The sequence below is a fragment of the Engystomops pustulosus genome, chromosome 9 (genome assembly GCF_040894005.1).
Source record: "Engystomops pustulosus chromosome 9, aEngPut4.maternal, whole genome shotgun sequence".
In the NCBI taxonomy this organism is placed as follows: Eukaryota; Metazoa; Chordata; class Amphibia; order Anura; family Leptodactylidae; genus Engystomops; species Engystomops pustulosus.
This window is the reverse complement of record NC_092419.1, coordinates 104496188-104514102: the sequence shown is the minus strand read 5'-3', so window position 1 is coordinate 104514102 and position 17915 is coordinate 104496188. Positions and strand designations below refer to the sequence as shown.

The following is a 17915-nucleotide window of genomic DNA, read 5'->3' as shown; positions in this document are numbered from 1 at the left end:
AAAACTTATGCAAATGAGCCCTAAGGGGTTCCAGGTTCCATTAACATCTATGGAGCTCAGAGCCCCCCAGGCTCATTTGCATAATTTTTTAAAGCCATAAAAACAAAGGCGTAAGAAGCTAAAAGAAGATCAGATCCGGCCAGAGGGGACACACACCAGTATGTCAGTGTGCTTGGTTTACAATCCTTCATCCTGATGCTAGATATCCTTTAAATTATATAAAGACTTTACATCTGTACTACAATGCAGGTTCAGAGGTCCCATGTATTATTGTTATCCCCGATCTACCCCTATGGGGATTGACCATTCATCAGGAAAGGGGCCCCATTCTCAGTAAGTGAATGAAGCTGCAGGTTGAGCAGGGGTCCTATCTCTCCATTCAGTATTGTTGTAGAGCAAAGCACATTCACTGTCTATGAGAGTGCAGGAGATACCAGAGCGCTGCGCTCTGATCTTTCTAAATATTTGGCACAACCCCTTTAATAACCCCTGAATATGTTACAAGCTAGACAACCCCTTCAAAAAAACCAAAAAACTTTATTACATAAGTTTCCACATTGAGAGTGGAATTATTTTTCATCCATACCTGGGAGTATTGGGGAACAAAATAATTTTTTTTTAACTTACTCAGTTTGGAATTTCAAAAATTTTTTTTAAATTTAAAGGGGTTGTGCAGCTTATCCTGTGGATAGCAAGAGATTAGTGTCTGATCATTCCGGGTTTGACAAGTCTCCTTAAGTGCCCCCTAATGATCTGAGCCCCCCATGCTACATCCTTATATGGGCTATGCTCTCCCGTGTCCCGTTCTCATGGGGCCCCTCAGGAGACTTGTGGGCCCCACATTTTCCTCCCTTCCATAGATCACAGCTGACGTTGTCACCTAGAAGAGGCATCTATTGATGGAGTCCAGGATTATCACCATAATAACACCCATAGAATCATATAGCAGAGATGTCATACATTGTTATACATTACATTCACATTAAGAATCCAGGACATTACAGAAGATTTGGTTCTGACAATCCACGTGCCTTTAAAACCACATTTTTGTGCAAAGAATAATAGCAAAACAAATGTATAAAGTAACAATAATCAATGATAATAAATAAATAAATATGATAAATACTATTAATAAACACTTCATTGACTTTGGACCAGTGTTGGGAATTCAGAATCGGCAAAATATATATCCTATAGTCCAGCTGCACCCCCACTGCTATACTATTTACTGACAATGGGTCCTACATGATAACAAGGCAATGGTTGCCTTCCTGTCTATAGTGAATCAATAGATTAGATTATACTCCCCCACCCCACACATTAGATTAAAAGTGGCCAAATACGATCATTTCCTGGGTTTGGCCAACTATCTAATGTGTATTGGGGCTTCTCAGATCTCCCCAGGCTCCGCCTTGATGGCAGATATTAGGGAGCTAAGGATCGAGCAAGTTGGAATTGAGCTCCCTGATCCTTTTCTTCTCAGAGGATACATTTGGAGACTACATACAACTATTATACCTGATGGGAGGTAAATCGAAAAATGTACGAGCTCATGTATCAAAACCAAAGCCATTGATAAATGACTGAATCAATAAATCATTGTCATTTTGCCGATGTCTTCAGGAAAGTAACACTGCCTTCTGATTGGCTGACGTTAGTCATTTTGATACATGAGTCCGATTAATAGTTACATATGTATAGAAATTTCGATCGAACTACTTCCCTGACAACTAAGGGGGAGTTGGGCCAAAGCTATAACCTATTGCTTGGCATGTAAAGTATTTAATTTAGGGTTAACCTAGCCCACCAGGAGCAACTGGCACAGACTATAGAGCCAGTCACTCACTCCTAGGGTCTCTGACAATGTGTCCTGTCTATGATAACAAAAAAGGGCTTATCAAAATGTTCTCAATAAATGGAGGATGACCATCAGAATCATGTGGTGGACCTCACGCAGTAGATTATGGTACCTGGGTCGGCCCATGACACGACCGTATGGGGGACATATGTACAGCCTTGTGGCCGTACATACGTCCCCCATAGACGTCAATGAGCACACAGAGCGTCCATTGTGGCACCGTACCGCTCAATACACAGGGGAAAGATAGGACATGTTCTATCTCTCCTCGCGTGTACGACCTGTATGCCCTGCATCTATACGGAGATTGGTCAACCCCCCTCCTCTCCATTGTGCTGTACATGTGCCCCCCTGGCTACGGCCCAGGGGGGTAATACGTTCGTGTAAATAAGGCCTTATTTAGAGGCCAAAGTGCTGTTGTTGTGCAGCTGCATTCAATATTAGTATAATATATAATATACAATCTACTTGTGTCCTCACATTGCTGTGCTCTTAGCTCCCTCCAATGAAGTCTCTGCTTACAAAGTAGGGATTTAGCTATACACTACAGCAGTCACTCAAAGCAGAGCAGCTCCGTGCAGTGAGCTCAGAGCACAGCAGTGAGAGGACATTCCCCCAGTTTTTATTAAATAAATAACAATATATATGACATTTTTATAAATCTACTTATCACGCTTATCCATCGGCTGTTATGGGGAAATTTCAATATCAATAATTTGTTTAATAATAAGAACAAATTTAGTAAAAATGGGCGTATCAAACCAAAATGTGGTATCTAAAGTGGGGTCTCCCTTTAGATAGTCTAGACTAATACCTCAGGAAGACACAATAAATAAATAGGATGGGTTCCTAATTTTTGGAATATAGGGCACATACTTTATGTGTATGGGAATATCGTTGGCGTTCTTCATCCTCTATAACCTGCTCAGAACCTTCACATGTATCACAGAAGTGCAAGCACTCAGATCCCAGAGGTAGGAATATAGGAGCAATTGGTGGATATGAGCAAATAAAAATGTAGATGTTTTTTTTTTCCCCCAGAAGCAGCGCCCCCCCCCCCCCAAGTCTACAGGCCATGTGTGGTATTACAGCTCAGCCCTTATCATAGGATAATTCTGAGCCGCAATCCAGACAGAGCCCATAGGCAAGATTGGCGCCGCTCCTGGAGAAACGAAAATACCCTCTTCATTGTATCCTTTTAGGAAGCAGAAGAGAAACAAAAACCTAAGAAATAGTAGTCATCAGTTCCGGTTAAGAATACATGTGCAAAAAATATATACATCCCATGCATAGTAAAAAGACATAAAAGGATGATGATCAGCAATACGATAATAACACAGAATTAGTAGCCAAATTAAAATAATAAAAAAAACAAATAAATAAATAAAAACGTAACAAAATGCAAAATGTTCATCGTGTTCAAAATATTGTTTCTGTCTGTCCAATCAAACGTCTAATGTACACAAAGATAAAAAAAAAAACAGGAAAAATTAGCGGACAGGAAGGGGCAGAAAAAATGTAAAAAAAAAAATCAGTTCATTTTTCTCCAGTAATTTTTTAAAAATTTTTTTAAGGTGTAAAATCCAACCATGGAGCCAGGTGTAGTGAGCAGAGGGGGAGGGAGAGGTGGAAACATGCAGTCCCAGAGTCCTGTGCTGTGACCTCGTTCTTACCAGTTATGCAAATGTGAATTGCGTTGCTCTTAGGTCCATTATATACCATCCACAAGCCAGAACAGTCAGTGTCTCTCTTCTTTGTACTACACCACAGTGCTAACAGAGGGATCGGACAGATTTAGCTGACCCGTGATGTCAGTAGGATGGTATTGCTGTAAAATACAAATATACAGAGAGGAAAGGTGAGGATCAACTGGGGCCAAGCCTGGACTCTGCCGCTGCAGCTTCTCTTTCATTCTGCAGAGTTTTATGTCTGTAAAAATGACAATACGTTGGGCCAGTTATAGATTCAGGTGAGATACTGGCGGCTGAGAACATCTGTTACACTGAGAACAAGGATATACAGGACACACGATGGAGATCACTGATCTGTACTACTGCACGATGTACGTGTCCTCGTGTGTGGGGAGTGCAGAATAATGTATCCAACCCGACCTGCTGTCAAATAATTCTACTGTGTCCCCCCACAGCTGGATAATAAACAAATGGTGATATTTTCTCAACCGTCCAATAACGGGGCCGGTCCTAAGAATTCAGGAGTGACTAAAGAATTTAATTAATTTTTATTTTATATAATACTGCCCCCTATGCATATGAATATAACAAACTATAATACCGCCCCCTATGTACAAGAATATAACTACTGTAATACTGCCCCCTATGTACAAGAATATAACTACTATAATACTGCCCCCTATGTACAAGAATATAACTACTATAATACTGGCCCCTATGTACAAGAATATAACTACTATAATACTGGCCCCTATGTACAGGAATATAACTATTATAATACTGCCCCCTATGTACAGGAAATAACTACTATAATACTGCCCCCTATGTACAGGAATATAACTACTATAATACTACCCCCTATGTACAGGAATATAACTACTATAATACTGCCCCTATGTACAAGAATATAACTACTATAATACTGCCCCCTATGTACAAGAATATAACTACTATAATACTGCCTCCTATGTACAAGAATATAACTACTGTAATACTGCCCCCTATGTACAAGAATATAACTACTATAATACTGCCCCCTATGTACAAGAATATAACTACTATAATACTGGCCCCTATGTACAAGAATATAACTACTATAATACTGGCCCCTATGTACAGGAATATAACTATTATAATACTGCCCCCTATGTACAGGAAATAACTACTATAATACTGCCCCCTATGTACAGGAATATAACTACTATAATACTACCCCCTATGTACAGGAATATAACTACTATAATACTGCCCCTATGTACAAGAATATAACTACTATAATACTGCCCCCTATGTACAAGAATATAACTACTATAATACTGCCCCCTATGTACAGGAATATAACTACTATCATACTGCCCCCTATGTACAGGATTATAACTACTATAATACTACCCCCTATGTACAGGAATATAACTACTATAACACTGCCCCCTATGTACAAGAATATAACTACTATAATACTGCCCCTATGTACAACAATATAACTACTATAATACTGCCCTCTATGTACAAGAATATAACTACTATAATACTGCCCCTATGTACAAGAATATAACTACTATAATACTGCCCTCTATGTACAAGAATATAACTACTATAATACTGCCCCTATGTACAAGAATATAACTACTATAACACTGCCCCCTATGTACAAGAATATAACTACTATAATACTGCCCCCTATGTACAAGAATATAACTACTATAGTACTGCCCCCTATGTACAGGAATTTAACTACTATAATACTGCCCCCTATGTACAGGAATATAACTTCTATAACACTGCCCCCTATGTACAAGAATATAACTACTATAATACTGCCCCCTATGTACAAGAATATAACTACTATAGTACTGCCCCCTATGTACAAGAATATAACTACTATAATACTGCCCCCTATGTACAAGAATATAACTACTATAATACTGCCCCCTATGTACAGGAATATAACTACTATAATACTGCCCCCTATGTACATGAATATAACTACTATAATACTGCCCCTATGTACAGGAATATAACTACTATAATACTGCCCCCTATGTACAGGAATATAACTACTTTAATACTGCCCCCTATGTACAGGAATATAACTACTATAATACTGCCCCCTATGTACAGGAATATAACTACTATAATACTGCCCCCTATGTACAGGAATATAACTACTATAATACTGCCCCCCATGTACAAGAATATAACTACTATAATACTGCCTCCTATGTACAGGAATATAACTACTATAATACTGCCCCCATGTACAAGAATATAACTACTATAATACTGCCTCCTATGTACAGGAATATAACTACTATAATACTGCCCCTATGTACAGGAATATAACTATTATAATACTGCCCCTATGTACAGGAATATAGCTACTATAATACTGCCCCCTATGTACAAGAATATAACTACTATAATACAGCCCCTAAGTACAGAATACTATGTACTTACCGCTGTAAGACTGCTTCTCCCTATTAGACATTGCCTAACTATAAAGATGGAACATGATTTGGAATAAACATAATTTTGTAGTATGGTTTACCACCAATGAACCATAAATGTTTCAGTTAGATGGGGACATCATATGTAAAAAGGTTATACTTAAACTTATAAATCCCCCTCCAGCTCTGCAGTAGTTGGCATTGCTCTTACCTAGGATAAATGTTTTATAAAGTTTTATTAAAAATCCCCTCCCATTTGTGTATGAGGATGCTTTGCAGACCTTTGTGTCTCCATGATTGCAGACTACAAACACTGTGTAGTCTGAACCTGTAGTCACAGATACATGTAAAAGTTTACCTCCCTGACTCGTGTGGAGAAGCTGGAGAATTTGGGAGCTTTGGATGTGAATCTGTGTCAATGTGGTAGAAGGTGGAGAGAGGAGACTTGTTATTTCTATCTAGAATAGAAGGTTAGAAATACATGACTGTGCTATTGTGCCGCCCTGGCAGGGGGCGCCGTGTCCTGAGATCTGAGCATATGGCAAAGAAAAGCCGCAATGTGTCGGAAGATAAAGCGCCATTGTGTGCCGCTCTGATCTGTGCACAGTGGGCGCTGTGTAGGCTCCGCTGCCCTCAGAGCTTGCGCTCAGTATGGGACCGACGCTGAGATCACTTACATGGAGGATTAGCAGCTTCTCCTGAATAACATCTGATACAAGTCACAACAATTATCCCACATTCCGCAATTATTTTTGGATGTCGGCCTATTTTTTTGACGTTTCTACAAACACAGCCATAATACAGTTTATGTGGTGCAGGATGACTTCTAGCTTTTAGTAATAGTATTCATTTTTTAAAGGACATCATTATTATTAAAGGATGCTTGGTGTATTTTGTTTACGAATTTCCTTCTTACAACTTTTTTTTGTCAGTGGTTTGTTAAGGATTGAGTGATCTAAACCAATCATACCATATTTTTCGGACTATAAGGCGCACCGGATTATAAGGCGCACCATCAATAAATGCCTGCTAAAATGTCTGGGTTCATATATAAGGCGCACCGGATTATAAGGCGCACCTGACTATAAGGATGAATGACCAGCAGGTGGCAGACCTGTGCACAGTTCAAGGCAGCTGTTGTCTGTAAGTACGGTTCATATATAAGGCGCACTGGACTATAAGACGCACCTTTGATTTCTGAGAAAATCAAAGGATTTTTTGTGCGCCTCATAGTCCGAAAACTACGGTACTTTACATGCATGCTGGTGTGCTCCCTTGATCTTCTTTTAATTTCTCATGCCTTAATTTTCCCAAAAATTGTGTTTTTACATTATGCCAAAGAGACCGCAGGGGCTCTGGCGGCACCTCCCAGAGCCACTCTCCTCCTGTGGTCACCGGCTCTCTGTCTTGATTTGCAGTTACCAGCTCTCTGTATGGGTCAGGAGTCATGTTGTTTGATGTCACCAGCTCTCTGACTGGATGTGTGGTCACTAGCTCTTTGAACGGGTCAGGTGTCAGGTTGGGTGATGTCACCTACTCTCTGACTGGGTTCATGGTCACCTACTCTCTGACTGGATCAGGTGTCAGGTTGGGTGTTGACACCGGTTCTCTGTATGGGTCAGGTGTCAGGTTGGGTGATGTCACCTACTCTCTGACTGGGTTCATGGTCACCTACTCTCTGACTGGATCAGGTGTCATTACAGCTATATTACCGACTAATGAACTAATGATTATATTATGGGTTATATCAACCCATTTACACCCAGTAACGTCACAGCTGCCAGTAGGGTTCCATCGTGTGCCCCCTCTCTCTGATTAACCACTTAGTTGCTGTGGGAGTTTTTTTTTACTGTGACTAAAGATGAGCGGACCCAAATTTCCCGTTTGAGTTTCGGTAGCGCCTTGCACAACCCAAACATTTTGCCAGATTAGATGCCCAACAGCCAATCCGGCAAATGAACGCCCCTAGCTACGGGGCATGGCTGTGATTGGCCAAGGAAACACCCCTGACCAAACAAAACCATGGCTAGTTGCTATGGGCATCAGAGCGTGGGGTGCACCCAAACCCGAATAGGAAGTTGGGATCTGCTCATCTCTACGTGTGATACCTAAAGGGTCACACTACCAGAGTCACAGGCGGTTGAACACGGTGGGTCGGTCATCTCTTCCCTGGTGATAATTTTTCCCTTTTTAGATGTCATTGACCCTTGGAAAACCTCCACGTGGCCTGCAGTATTTTGGAACGCTAGTTATGATGTTGTTTGACCTTGACACAGAAGTGGTTATTATATTATCACTCTTTTTTATGCTGTTTCTGTACTTCTCTATATCAGCAACTAATAAACCTTGAGCCCCAGACCTGTGAGATAACAGAATAGACTAATTTCCCTTCCTGATTGATAAGACTAGGAAGCTTAGACTCTCACTGTCTGACTCCCTTAAAGGTGAGATTTCTCTTTATCAAGTAACCTATACAACTTAAAGGGAACCTGTCAGCAGGTTTTAACCCACTAAACCACCAGTCCTCTCCAGTAGAGGATAAAATGTCATTTCTAGAATTCCTTCTTTTACGTGAAATCTCACCTGTTTACCTATAAAAAAAATCTTCCCAAAAGTCAGGCAAATGTGACTCTCCTCACCTCATTTTCACATGGGATGAGACAAGTCCAGTGGTTACAGGGGTCGGGTCACTTCAGATGCCCCTATCTTTGGTTCTACAGCGCCTAGAACAAATCATACTAAAGATAAGAATCTCATCTTCCAGATGACATCAGGATTACCATTCTGTAAGCTGGAGAACTGGAGATATAGTTAGATAAGAAATAGGTGGGAACTGGATGTTTATCAGCAACTCGCATTTCCATTCATGTCCTTAGCTGCCTGTATCTCCGGTTCTGTAACTCACCGTGCCATAAGCCTGAGGCCATCTGAAAGATGAGATCCTTATCTTTAATATGACACCAATAGGTGCTATGGAACAGAAGGCAGGGGCTTCTGAAGTGACACTTAAACCTGCAACCACTAAACTTGACTTTCCTCATGTGGAAATGAGGGGAGAAGAGTCTTTGGGGAAGATTTTTTTTTTATAGTATTCAATATATCCAAAGAAATCTCTAACTAAACTCAACCAATACTCAACTATAATCGCGGTAAAACCAATTAAAACTTAACTTTTACTAAATATGTCTACAAGATAAAATAAAAAAGGCATAACCGTCTCAGAAGTTTTGCCACTTATTGGTGACAATGCAGTATAGGCAGTCCCCAACTTACAGACGGACTTCTTTGCCCCTGTGACCTCTGGTGACCTCTCTGGATGTTACTATAGTCCCAGACTGCAATGATCAGCTGTAAGGTGTCTGGAATGAAGCTTTTATTGACAACCCTTGTTCCCACGAAGAACATAAAATTTTGAAAATCCAATTGTTACTGGGGAAAAAATGTTTTTTTTCTCGAGTTAAAATGATAAAATATACTAGTTCCGACTTACATTCAATTTTAAACGGTATAGGCAACTTTCAGTTTCACCCTTGACTTCCGCCACCCTATCCTTATATATAGATAGTCAACGATCAATGGAAGATGAGAAAAACCTTCATTAAGCAGCTGTGAGGCGTCAGTAATAGAAGTAATTGAAGCGTATATATCGAAAATTTTTAGTAAACTAGGCCTTAAAAGTGGGCTAAATCCAGCTCCTATTACCCCTTGTCTATGGTAACCTGATGTGTACAGCCTCGATGTTAGAAACGTGTATACGGATACAAATCTGAAGAAGCGTGACAATATACAAGGTATACAAACCTAGCACATGGTACAGCCACACAAAAAGAATTTTCACATTGGAATCTTATAAACAAATCTGTCCTAACAAACTCACATTTATAAAGACAGTAAAAAGCGGTAACACACATTTTGACAATCCTGATATTATTGTGTTGTTTTGTTGGTTTTTTTTTGTTAGTTTTTTTTTTGTTAGATTTTTTTCTGGTCCTTAATCAAGCAAATTGTTGCATTTGGAATGAATGGAACATATCTGGAAAAGGGGTGGGGAGTTAAAGGGGTTTAATTTCCCAGTGCGAGGGGAGAAGGGGGTGGGGGGGGGTGTCTCTTCAGCAAAATGCTGTCATCACAAACAGGAAAAGTACACAAACCTGTGACACAAACATGACTCTAAGTGATGTGAAACTCTGCCAAAAGTAACAAAAATCGAAGTGTGTCCAGAAGGCGTACAACAACGAACAGGAAGGAACACGTAGAAAATAAGAAATAAAAAAAAAAAATAAAACACAAAAAAAAGTCTCCGTTTAAGATTGGCACCAATAAACGCAAAATGTTTAAAAAAAAAAAAATTTTTTCAGTTTTTTTTAAGAATAAAAAAATGATAAATTAAAACTGACCCAAAAAATATTAGAGGTCGGCTCCGTTGTTTTTTTTCTTTTTTTTTTTTTTCTTTTAAATGGAGCCCAGGAAATTAAATTTACTCAGATTTTGATGACTGTTGACGAAGAAAAAAAAAAAACCATGGGGCTGGAATGTACTTGCATGTACAATGCGCAGCTTCTGGATGGGCGTTTGGCAACCAATGAAATGGTAGAAGAAATTAAGGAACAGAGAGAGAGAAAGCCAGAGAGACCAAGACGTAGAGTCGTAGGAAAGAAGATGAAGAGCCATACAGAAAAGAGAGCAAGCAAGAGACAGAGTAAGAGAGAGCAAAGCTCTTCCTCCGAGAGTGCAAGCAAGAGAGAGAGAGAGAGAGAAAGAGAGAGCTGAATTCTTCTTCCTTACCGTGTCTTTGCAGGACCTACGTCTCTTGAAGCTGGAGGCCAGGGTTGAAGTGATGGACCTAAAAGAGGCTTTCTTTTTAGGGTCAGGTTCTGCTCTACCACTTTTTCTATCCTAAAATGAATATGTATAAGTAATTAGATAGCTAATGTGCCTCTACTTCTATATCTACCACTATACTGAATATAGTCCAAGGTGACGAGATGTTCTCCTGTCTCGTAAGACTCTTGTGTGGCCACTAAGGATGGAGTTCACCTAAGCTTTGGTTGGGAGGGACAAGTCTACAGAATGGTCACCAGTTACGTAGAAGATGGACTTGGCTAGATCCTCCAGTGGAGTCTAAGGTGGTGGTGGGGGGGTCTATGTATCTACATCTACTTAGCTACCTCCTCATAAATTAGGGAAAATCTTATACATATGTCTTAAGTTTCCACTGGTCCAGTTCCAGTGCCAGTTCTTGTAAAAACTTACGGTGACCATTGGCATCAATTCTAGTCTCCAGCTATTCTTCAGCTATTTGGGGGCGTGTGGGTGACTAGAGAAGGTTAGGCTCTTTAAAGCTGGAGGCAATGTCACAAGAAAGATAGAAGACGGCATTAGAAAGCAGCCATTGTATGAGATTTCTGTAAAAAATGTAGTCAAAAATTTTAATGGTGCATTGGCGCAAAGCGTTTTTTTTTTTTTTTTTTTTTGTTTTTTGTTGTTGTCCAAAAGCAAAAATTAAAAAAAATAAAAATAAAATGAAAATTATAATTTCTAAAAAATAAAAAAAAAAATTAAAAAAGCCAAATAAAAGAAGAAGCAATTAGCTATTTTTTGACATTGCATAAGAAAAAAAAATGTTGTGAAATCATAAAAGGTGGGAGAGAAAAGAAAAAGATGAGGCTTGTTCTGTTATACCAAAGCTGAGTATAACAAAAATTTATTCCATAGGTGCCCTGGGGCACCGTTGATGGGATAAATTTTGGGATTTGTTGTTGTCCTTTTAGATGCATGCACAGATGGGGTTTAAGCGGGATGGATGGCATGGAATGACTATATTTTGCTCCATGTATTATCCCAAATCCAAATTTTTGCTTAAACAAATAGATTTTTTTCCACTTGCCTTCCTTCTAGTAACGTGACAGACTTTTGTTTTCTGTAGTTCCCACCTGTGGAAAGGTCTCAGATTGTAAAATTGTTTTCTCTCTTTTATTTTTTTTTTATATATATAGTTTTTTTTTCATTTTCACAGTCCCCACAGAGTGACATGCACGCGTAACATGTACCGAAGAAAAAAATTTCCCCTACGTTGACACAGGATGCAGGGGATTTCTAGAAGGTTGGCAAGTGAAAATTGTGGTGCTCGTGACAGTCTAGTGCCCCTGGCCGGCAGACTTCTCCCCGAGAGTGTTCCCGAGAGACCAGACACCAGAAATTAGCTCTTACCATCTGTAGCTGTCAGGCGGAAATTTTTGGGGTGCAACTGAGTTAAAAAAATCACAGCAATTTTCAGTATTAAGATGCAAAATGATTGTCTGTATAAACCTAATACATATGAATATATATGTATACACACACCTACTCTATGTACAAGGGTAATGTGTATATATATACCAAATATATTATCATATCTCTTAATATTTTTTGATGTTTTTTGTTTTACATAATTATACCCCAAGGTTCTGGTATCTTATCTTTTTTGCATGATTTACAAGAACCCGCACGTTCTCTGCCTTGTCTTATCTTGAAGTTATAACGACGTTTTAGAATCTAGGTCACTAATTACGGTAATTTACACTTTGATCTTATCGGAAGGTGCAATGCTCCTTAATAAAAAAAATGCCCTGGATAGATTATCACGGTACTTGACTTAGCAACTTTTTCTTTTTTGTTTTAGCCTTTATCTATGATCCTAATCCAAAATATTTCTATGTACGTACATATATATATAATATATTACAACCAAAAAAAATTCCAGATTTTTTATGTATCGACTCCTGGTCCATAGCGTAAGCAGCTCTAATCTATACGTTATACTATAAGTACACTCACTTAGCATAAAATAATGAAAACTAACACTCATCATTTTTGTCCCTGACATGCCTTAGACCCCATTCACTAGTTTTCAATTAAGAATATTGAAAAAAATGTCCTGCATTTAGATTTTTACATAGTAGTCTTCCTTTAATTCCCTCTTAGAACCGGTATTGCACTGCAGTTACGTGCACCCATCATATAATATGATCCAGGGGCTTACACTCCATTAACCCCTAAGAAATAGGCCTCTAGAAGTCTACAAAGTAGGCTGTCTCCTTCTGAAACTCTTCTCTGGTTTTCTATTGGGCCAGTCCGACCCTGCTCAGAACGTCCACCAACAATGGTGGTCGCACATACTCAGTAGCACAATCCCACAATTTTGTGTACCCAAGAGGTACGTGTTTACCACAGGCCAAGTAATTAATAGTTGGTGAAGTCGTAGTGACTTCTTACCAGCACTGGATAAAATTGGGTGAAAGCTTTCTCTTAAAAAAAAATAATCAGGGGGCACCATAAGAAGTATCTAATAGGCATATCTAGACACATGAGATTTTTGTAATAAATCCCATTGAATTCTTTTAATGTTTAATTTTTTTAACACAAAGAGAAAGAGTAAATTAGTTATCATAGATCACACCCCTTTAGAGGGAACCTGTCATCAGGGACCTCATTTTCACTATAGACAGGTTGCAGAAGCCCATTACAGCTTCAGTACAAATCTGCCTTTCTGCCTTTTCTAAGCATTTGCATTATTATATAATTGTGTGTTATAACTTATTCTTGCACCCTGACAAAATCATGGGGTAGTCACAGGGGCTGGACTTTGGTTTGGATACATTTCAAAAAACAACATGTAACTTGTCTGTGTTACTCACTCCTCAGAGCTTGGCCCCCACCTTTGTGCTCCCGTACAACTCCACCTCCTGCTCCTTCTCAGAGGTCACAGCCTGGTCAGCCTGACATCAGTGGGGGAGGGACAAGCTGTACAGGAGCACAAACATGGAGGCAGCCTGCAGCTCAGACAAGTCACATGTTGTTTTTTGAATTGCATACAACCCAAAGCCCAACCCCTAGGACTTCCCCAAGTATTTTGTCAGGGTGCAAGAGTAAGTTATATCACACAATTATATTGTAATGCAAATGCTTAGAAAAGGCAGAATTTGCACTGCAGGTGTCATGGGCTTTTACAATCTGTCTTTTGTGAAAATGAGGTCCCTGGTGACAGGTTCCCTTTAAGAACTTTTCTATCTACGTGTTCCCTCATGCACTATGTTCCTCTTATAACGTCTCCTAAAAATCATTGTCTAGGTCTCCCAGGTCTGCAGGACCCCACAGAAAGAGCACATGCACCACAATATTTAGAATGAATTAATCTTGATTATGTTGATTGCAACTGCACTTTTAGTCTTTTTTTTATATTGTTTTATTTTTTTTTTCACAAACCTGTAATTTTTTTTCTTTTATTTGTTCGTATGAACTTTTATAATAACCAGCATCTGTCTTTAGTAGATTAACATCAACATGACGACTAATTATGGCATATTATGCTACAGAACAGACATGGGTTCGTTTTCCATTTGTCACCAACATATGAGGGAAGGTTCGTGTTGACCCTGCGGAAATGGTCTGTCCGTCTTTGAAGAGCCACAATATCTTGGTGACTGAGACACATGGTTGTGTGATAGCCATGGGGGGGCGGGGGCTGTGTTTCATTGTGGCATATGGAGATCATATGGAACTATATGAGGTTGTATGGAACAGTAAAGAACCCATGTGGATGCTGTAGACCATCAGGAAAGTGCAGTCCAATATAACATCAATGAAATGGATTCACTTGGTCACGTTTCTCTGTTGCCCCGGCTGAAAGGGAAGGGTTAGTCTGACATCACATTCAACAGAATATGAATTCCTCTATACACACAGACACATATATATAGGCATATATATATATATATAAATCCTGCTACAGAAACAACAACAAAAACTAAAACTGCAGCGGAAACTTCAGCAAAGAGAATTCAAAAATGTGGATATTTTTGACCTTCTAGTACAATCATATGACCTTGTATATGGTCATATAACATATACATTTACAAGAAGCCTGTATGGGTCTTAGTCTAGGGGATGCGGCTTATGTGGGTCTTATATGCACCCCCGGATGCAGTGCCGGAAGACGTGATTTTAGACGTTTCTCCATCTCCATCAAATCCAGACGGGCTCAGATTATTCTGAAAAATCCACATTTCCAGGTTTAGGTATGAAGGAAGAGATCCAGTAATGTAAGACAAGACTCCTATAACCAGTCCCTACCTGCAGTTTTAGTATCTTGTTTGCACGGTGGTCGACAAATGTCTTTTTCCGACAATAAAATAGGAAATGGAAGACGAGAATGACCTGTTTAGTGTCAGGAAGCTTCTGACACTGACCTGGTCATAACATACAGACGATGGCCGAAACCAACACTACAGGACACGGTTACACCATGGAGGAGGGTGAATGTAGACTGGACAAGACGTGGACCGTGGTGAAGGATCTGCTGACAAACAAAAACAGGGAACGCACCTGTTGGTTAAGTTCTCTAAAACGTTTTGTCATACCTGCAGGTTTTTTCGCCAAACGTTGACGGCGGCAAAGGCGAGCTGCATCTGCTTCCTCCGCGCGTCCTTGTGCCGTTTATAGGCAATTTCTATAAATATCAGGAAGATTCCGGCAACAATACCACCAGCGACAAGCATGAAGACACCTGGGAAAAAGGAGAGAGAAAATGTAAGGAGAGAAAACCTAGAAAAAATACACCTAATTTTTTATGATACTGATACTTTTTAGTTTTTTTTTCTCTTTTCATATGTGTACGTGGGAATAGAACACAATTTTCCATTGGCTTTCTTTTTCTATTGTTAGTTGTTAGCTGTCTGTATCTCTGGTTGTGTAGCTCAGAGGACAAGAATTCTGATGCAATCGAAAAGATGGGATTTTCATCTTTAGTATGACACCAGCAGCATGTTTCTAGGTGTTATAGTACAGAAGATCCCCCTACAGCCTCTAAACTTCTGTGCCTCATATCAAGCAAATCTGACTCATCTTTGCTCATCGTCACATGACTTTGGAGGACATTTTTTTATTGGTAAATGGGCAAGATAAAAGGAGGTATTTCAGAAAGGACATTTCAACCCTAACCTGAGGAGGCTCGGAATGGTAAAGTGGTAATCTTTTTTAGTCCGGTGTGCATACTAACACAAAGGTCATTTTAAGCCTAATGACTTACCTGCCATGTTCTCGAAGGTCAGTGTAGCTGGGGCATTGCTGCGAGAGTCACATTCCTGATATCTGACCCAAGTCTTATCAAGATCTTCCATAAATCCATTCTCATGGGATCTAAGAAATAAAATACAGTGAGAAACCTCAGCCTGATATGACTAGCAGATGACAGGCACTTACAAATCATATAGCACTCTATCATCTGTACTCAGCGCTACCTCATCGACCTGCAAAGGGAACCATGTGACACCAGGAGCCCATATTTACTAATAGTGAGGCAAGCCGCACATAGTGCTCAGGACTAATGAAGACCAGTGTACCCCTTTAGGTGCACAGTATGCTATGGGGCGGACACCAATGGCGGATCTTCATATAGGCGGTATGGGTGGGTGCCTGGGTTAGGGATAGCCCAAAACTTGGGCCCTATAAGAAGATCCACCATTAGTCTAAAAAAAAAATTAAATTAAATGTCCACATTAGATACCCCCTTTACATAAATGTCCACAGCAGATGCCACCCTTTACATAAATGCAGTATTATAGTAGTTATATTCTTGTACATAGGGGGCAGTATTATAGTAGTTATATTCTTGTACATAGGAAGCAGTATTATAGTAGTTATATTCTTGTACATAGGGGGCAGTATTATAGTAGTTATAGTCTTGTACATAGGGGGCAGTATTATAGTAGTTATATTCTTGTACATAGGGGCAGTATTACAGTAGTTATAGTCTTGTACATTGGGGGCAGTATAATAGTAGTTATATTCCTGTACATAGGGGGCGGTATTATAGTAGTTATATTCTTGTACATAGGGGGCAGTATTATAGTGGTTATATTCTTGTACATAGGAGGCAGTATTATAGTAGTTATATTCTGGTACATAGGGGCAGTATTATAGTAGTTATATTCCTGTACATAGGGGGCAGTATTATAGTAGTTATATTCCTGTACATAGGGAGCAGTATTACAATAGTTATATTCTTGTACATAGGGGGCAGTATTATAGCAGTTATATTCCTGTACACAGGGGGCAGTATTATAGCAGTTATATTCTTGTACATAGGGGGCAGTATTATAGTAGTTATATTCCTGTACATAGGGGGCAGTATTATAGTAGTTATATTCCTGTACATAGGGGCAGTATTATAGTAGTTATATTCTTGTACATAGGGGGCAGTATTATAGTAGTTATATTCTTGTACATAGGGGGCAGTATTACAATAGTTATATTCTTGTACATAGGGGGCAGTATTATAGTAGTTATATTCCTGTACATAGGGAGCAGTATTATAGTAGTTATATTATTGTACATAGGGGGCAGTATTATAGTAGTTATATTCTTGTACATAGGGGGCAGTATTATAGTAGTTATATTACTGTACCTAGGGGCAGTATTATAGTAGTTATTTACTTGTACATAGGGGGCAGTATTACAATAGTTATATTCTTGTACATAGGGGGCAGTATTATAGTAGTTATATTCCTGTACATAGGGGGCAGTATTATAGTAGTTATATTCTTGTACATAGGGGGCAGTATTATAGTAGTTATATTCTTGTACATAGGGGGCAGTATTATAGTAGTTATATTCCTGTACATAGGGGGCAGTATTATAGTAGTTATATTCCTGTACATAGGGGGCAGTATTATAGCAGTTATATTCCTGTACACAGGGGGCAGTATTATAGCAGTTATATTCTTGTACATAGGGGGCAGTATTATAGTAGTTATATTCCTGTACATAGGGGGCAGTATTATAGTAGTTATACTATGCAATAAAGAAGCAAGCTACCGGCACCACCCAATTCACACTCATATGTCACAATGGTGACCGCTTCGGGTCCAGGAGCCGGGATTG

At 39.3% G+C, this 17915-nt stretch overlaps 1 protein-coding gene across 13 annotated transcripts in view; it reads right to left on the bottom strand.

Moving 5' to 3' along the window:
• The window catches only part of GRIN1 (glutamate ionotropic receptor NMDA type subunit 1), a 94087-nt gene continuing 76172 nt past the window's right edge, over positions 1-17915 (bottom strand). For 2 of the 13 annotated variants that reach the window (XM_072125146.1, XM_072125147.1), the window contains exons 18-21: positions 16063-16172; positions 15395-15540; positions 10782-10892; positions 1-3686 (exon numbers count right to left, since the gene is read on the bottom strand). In XM_072125146.1, coding sequence (XP_071981247.1) covers positions 3618-3686; positions 10782-10892; positions 15395-15540; positions 16063-16172 — 436 coding nt within the window. In that variant the 3' untranslated portion in view covers positions 1-3617. Of the gene's footprint in view, positions 3788-10781; positions 10893-11883; positions 11930-14026; positions 14658-15359; positions 15541-16062; positions 16173-17915 lie in introns of those variants that run through there. The other 11 variants (XM_072125148.1, XM_072125150.1, XM_072125151.1 and 8 more) reach the window with 9 other exon arrangements.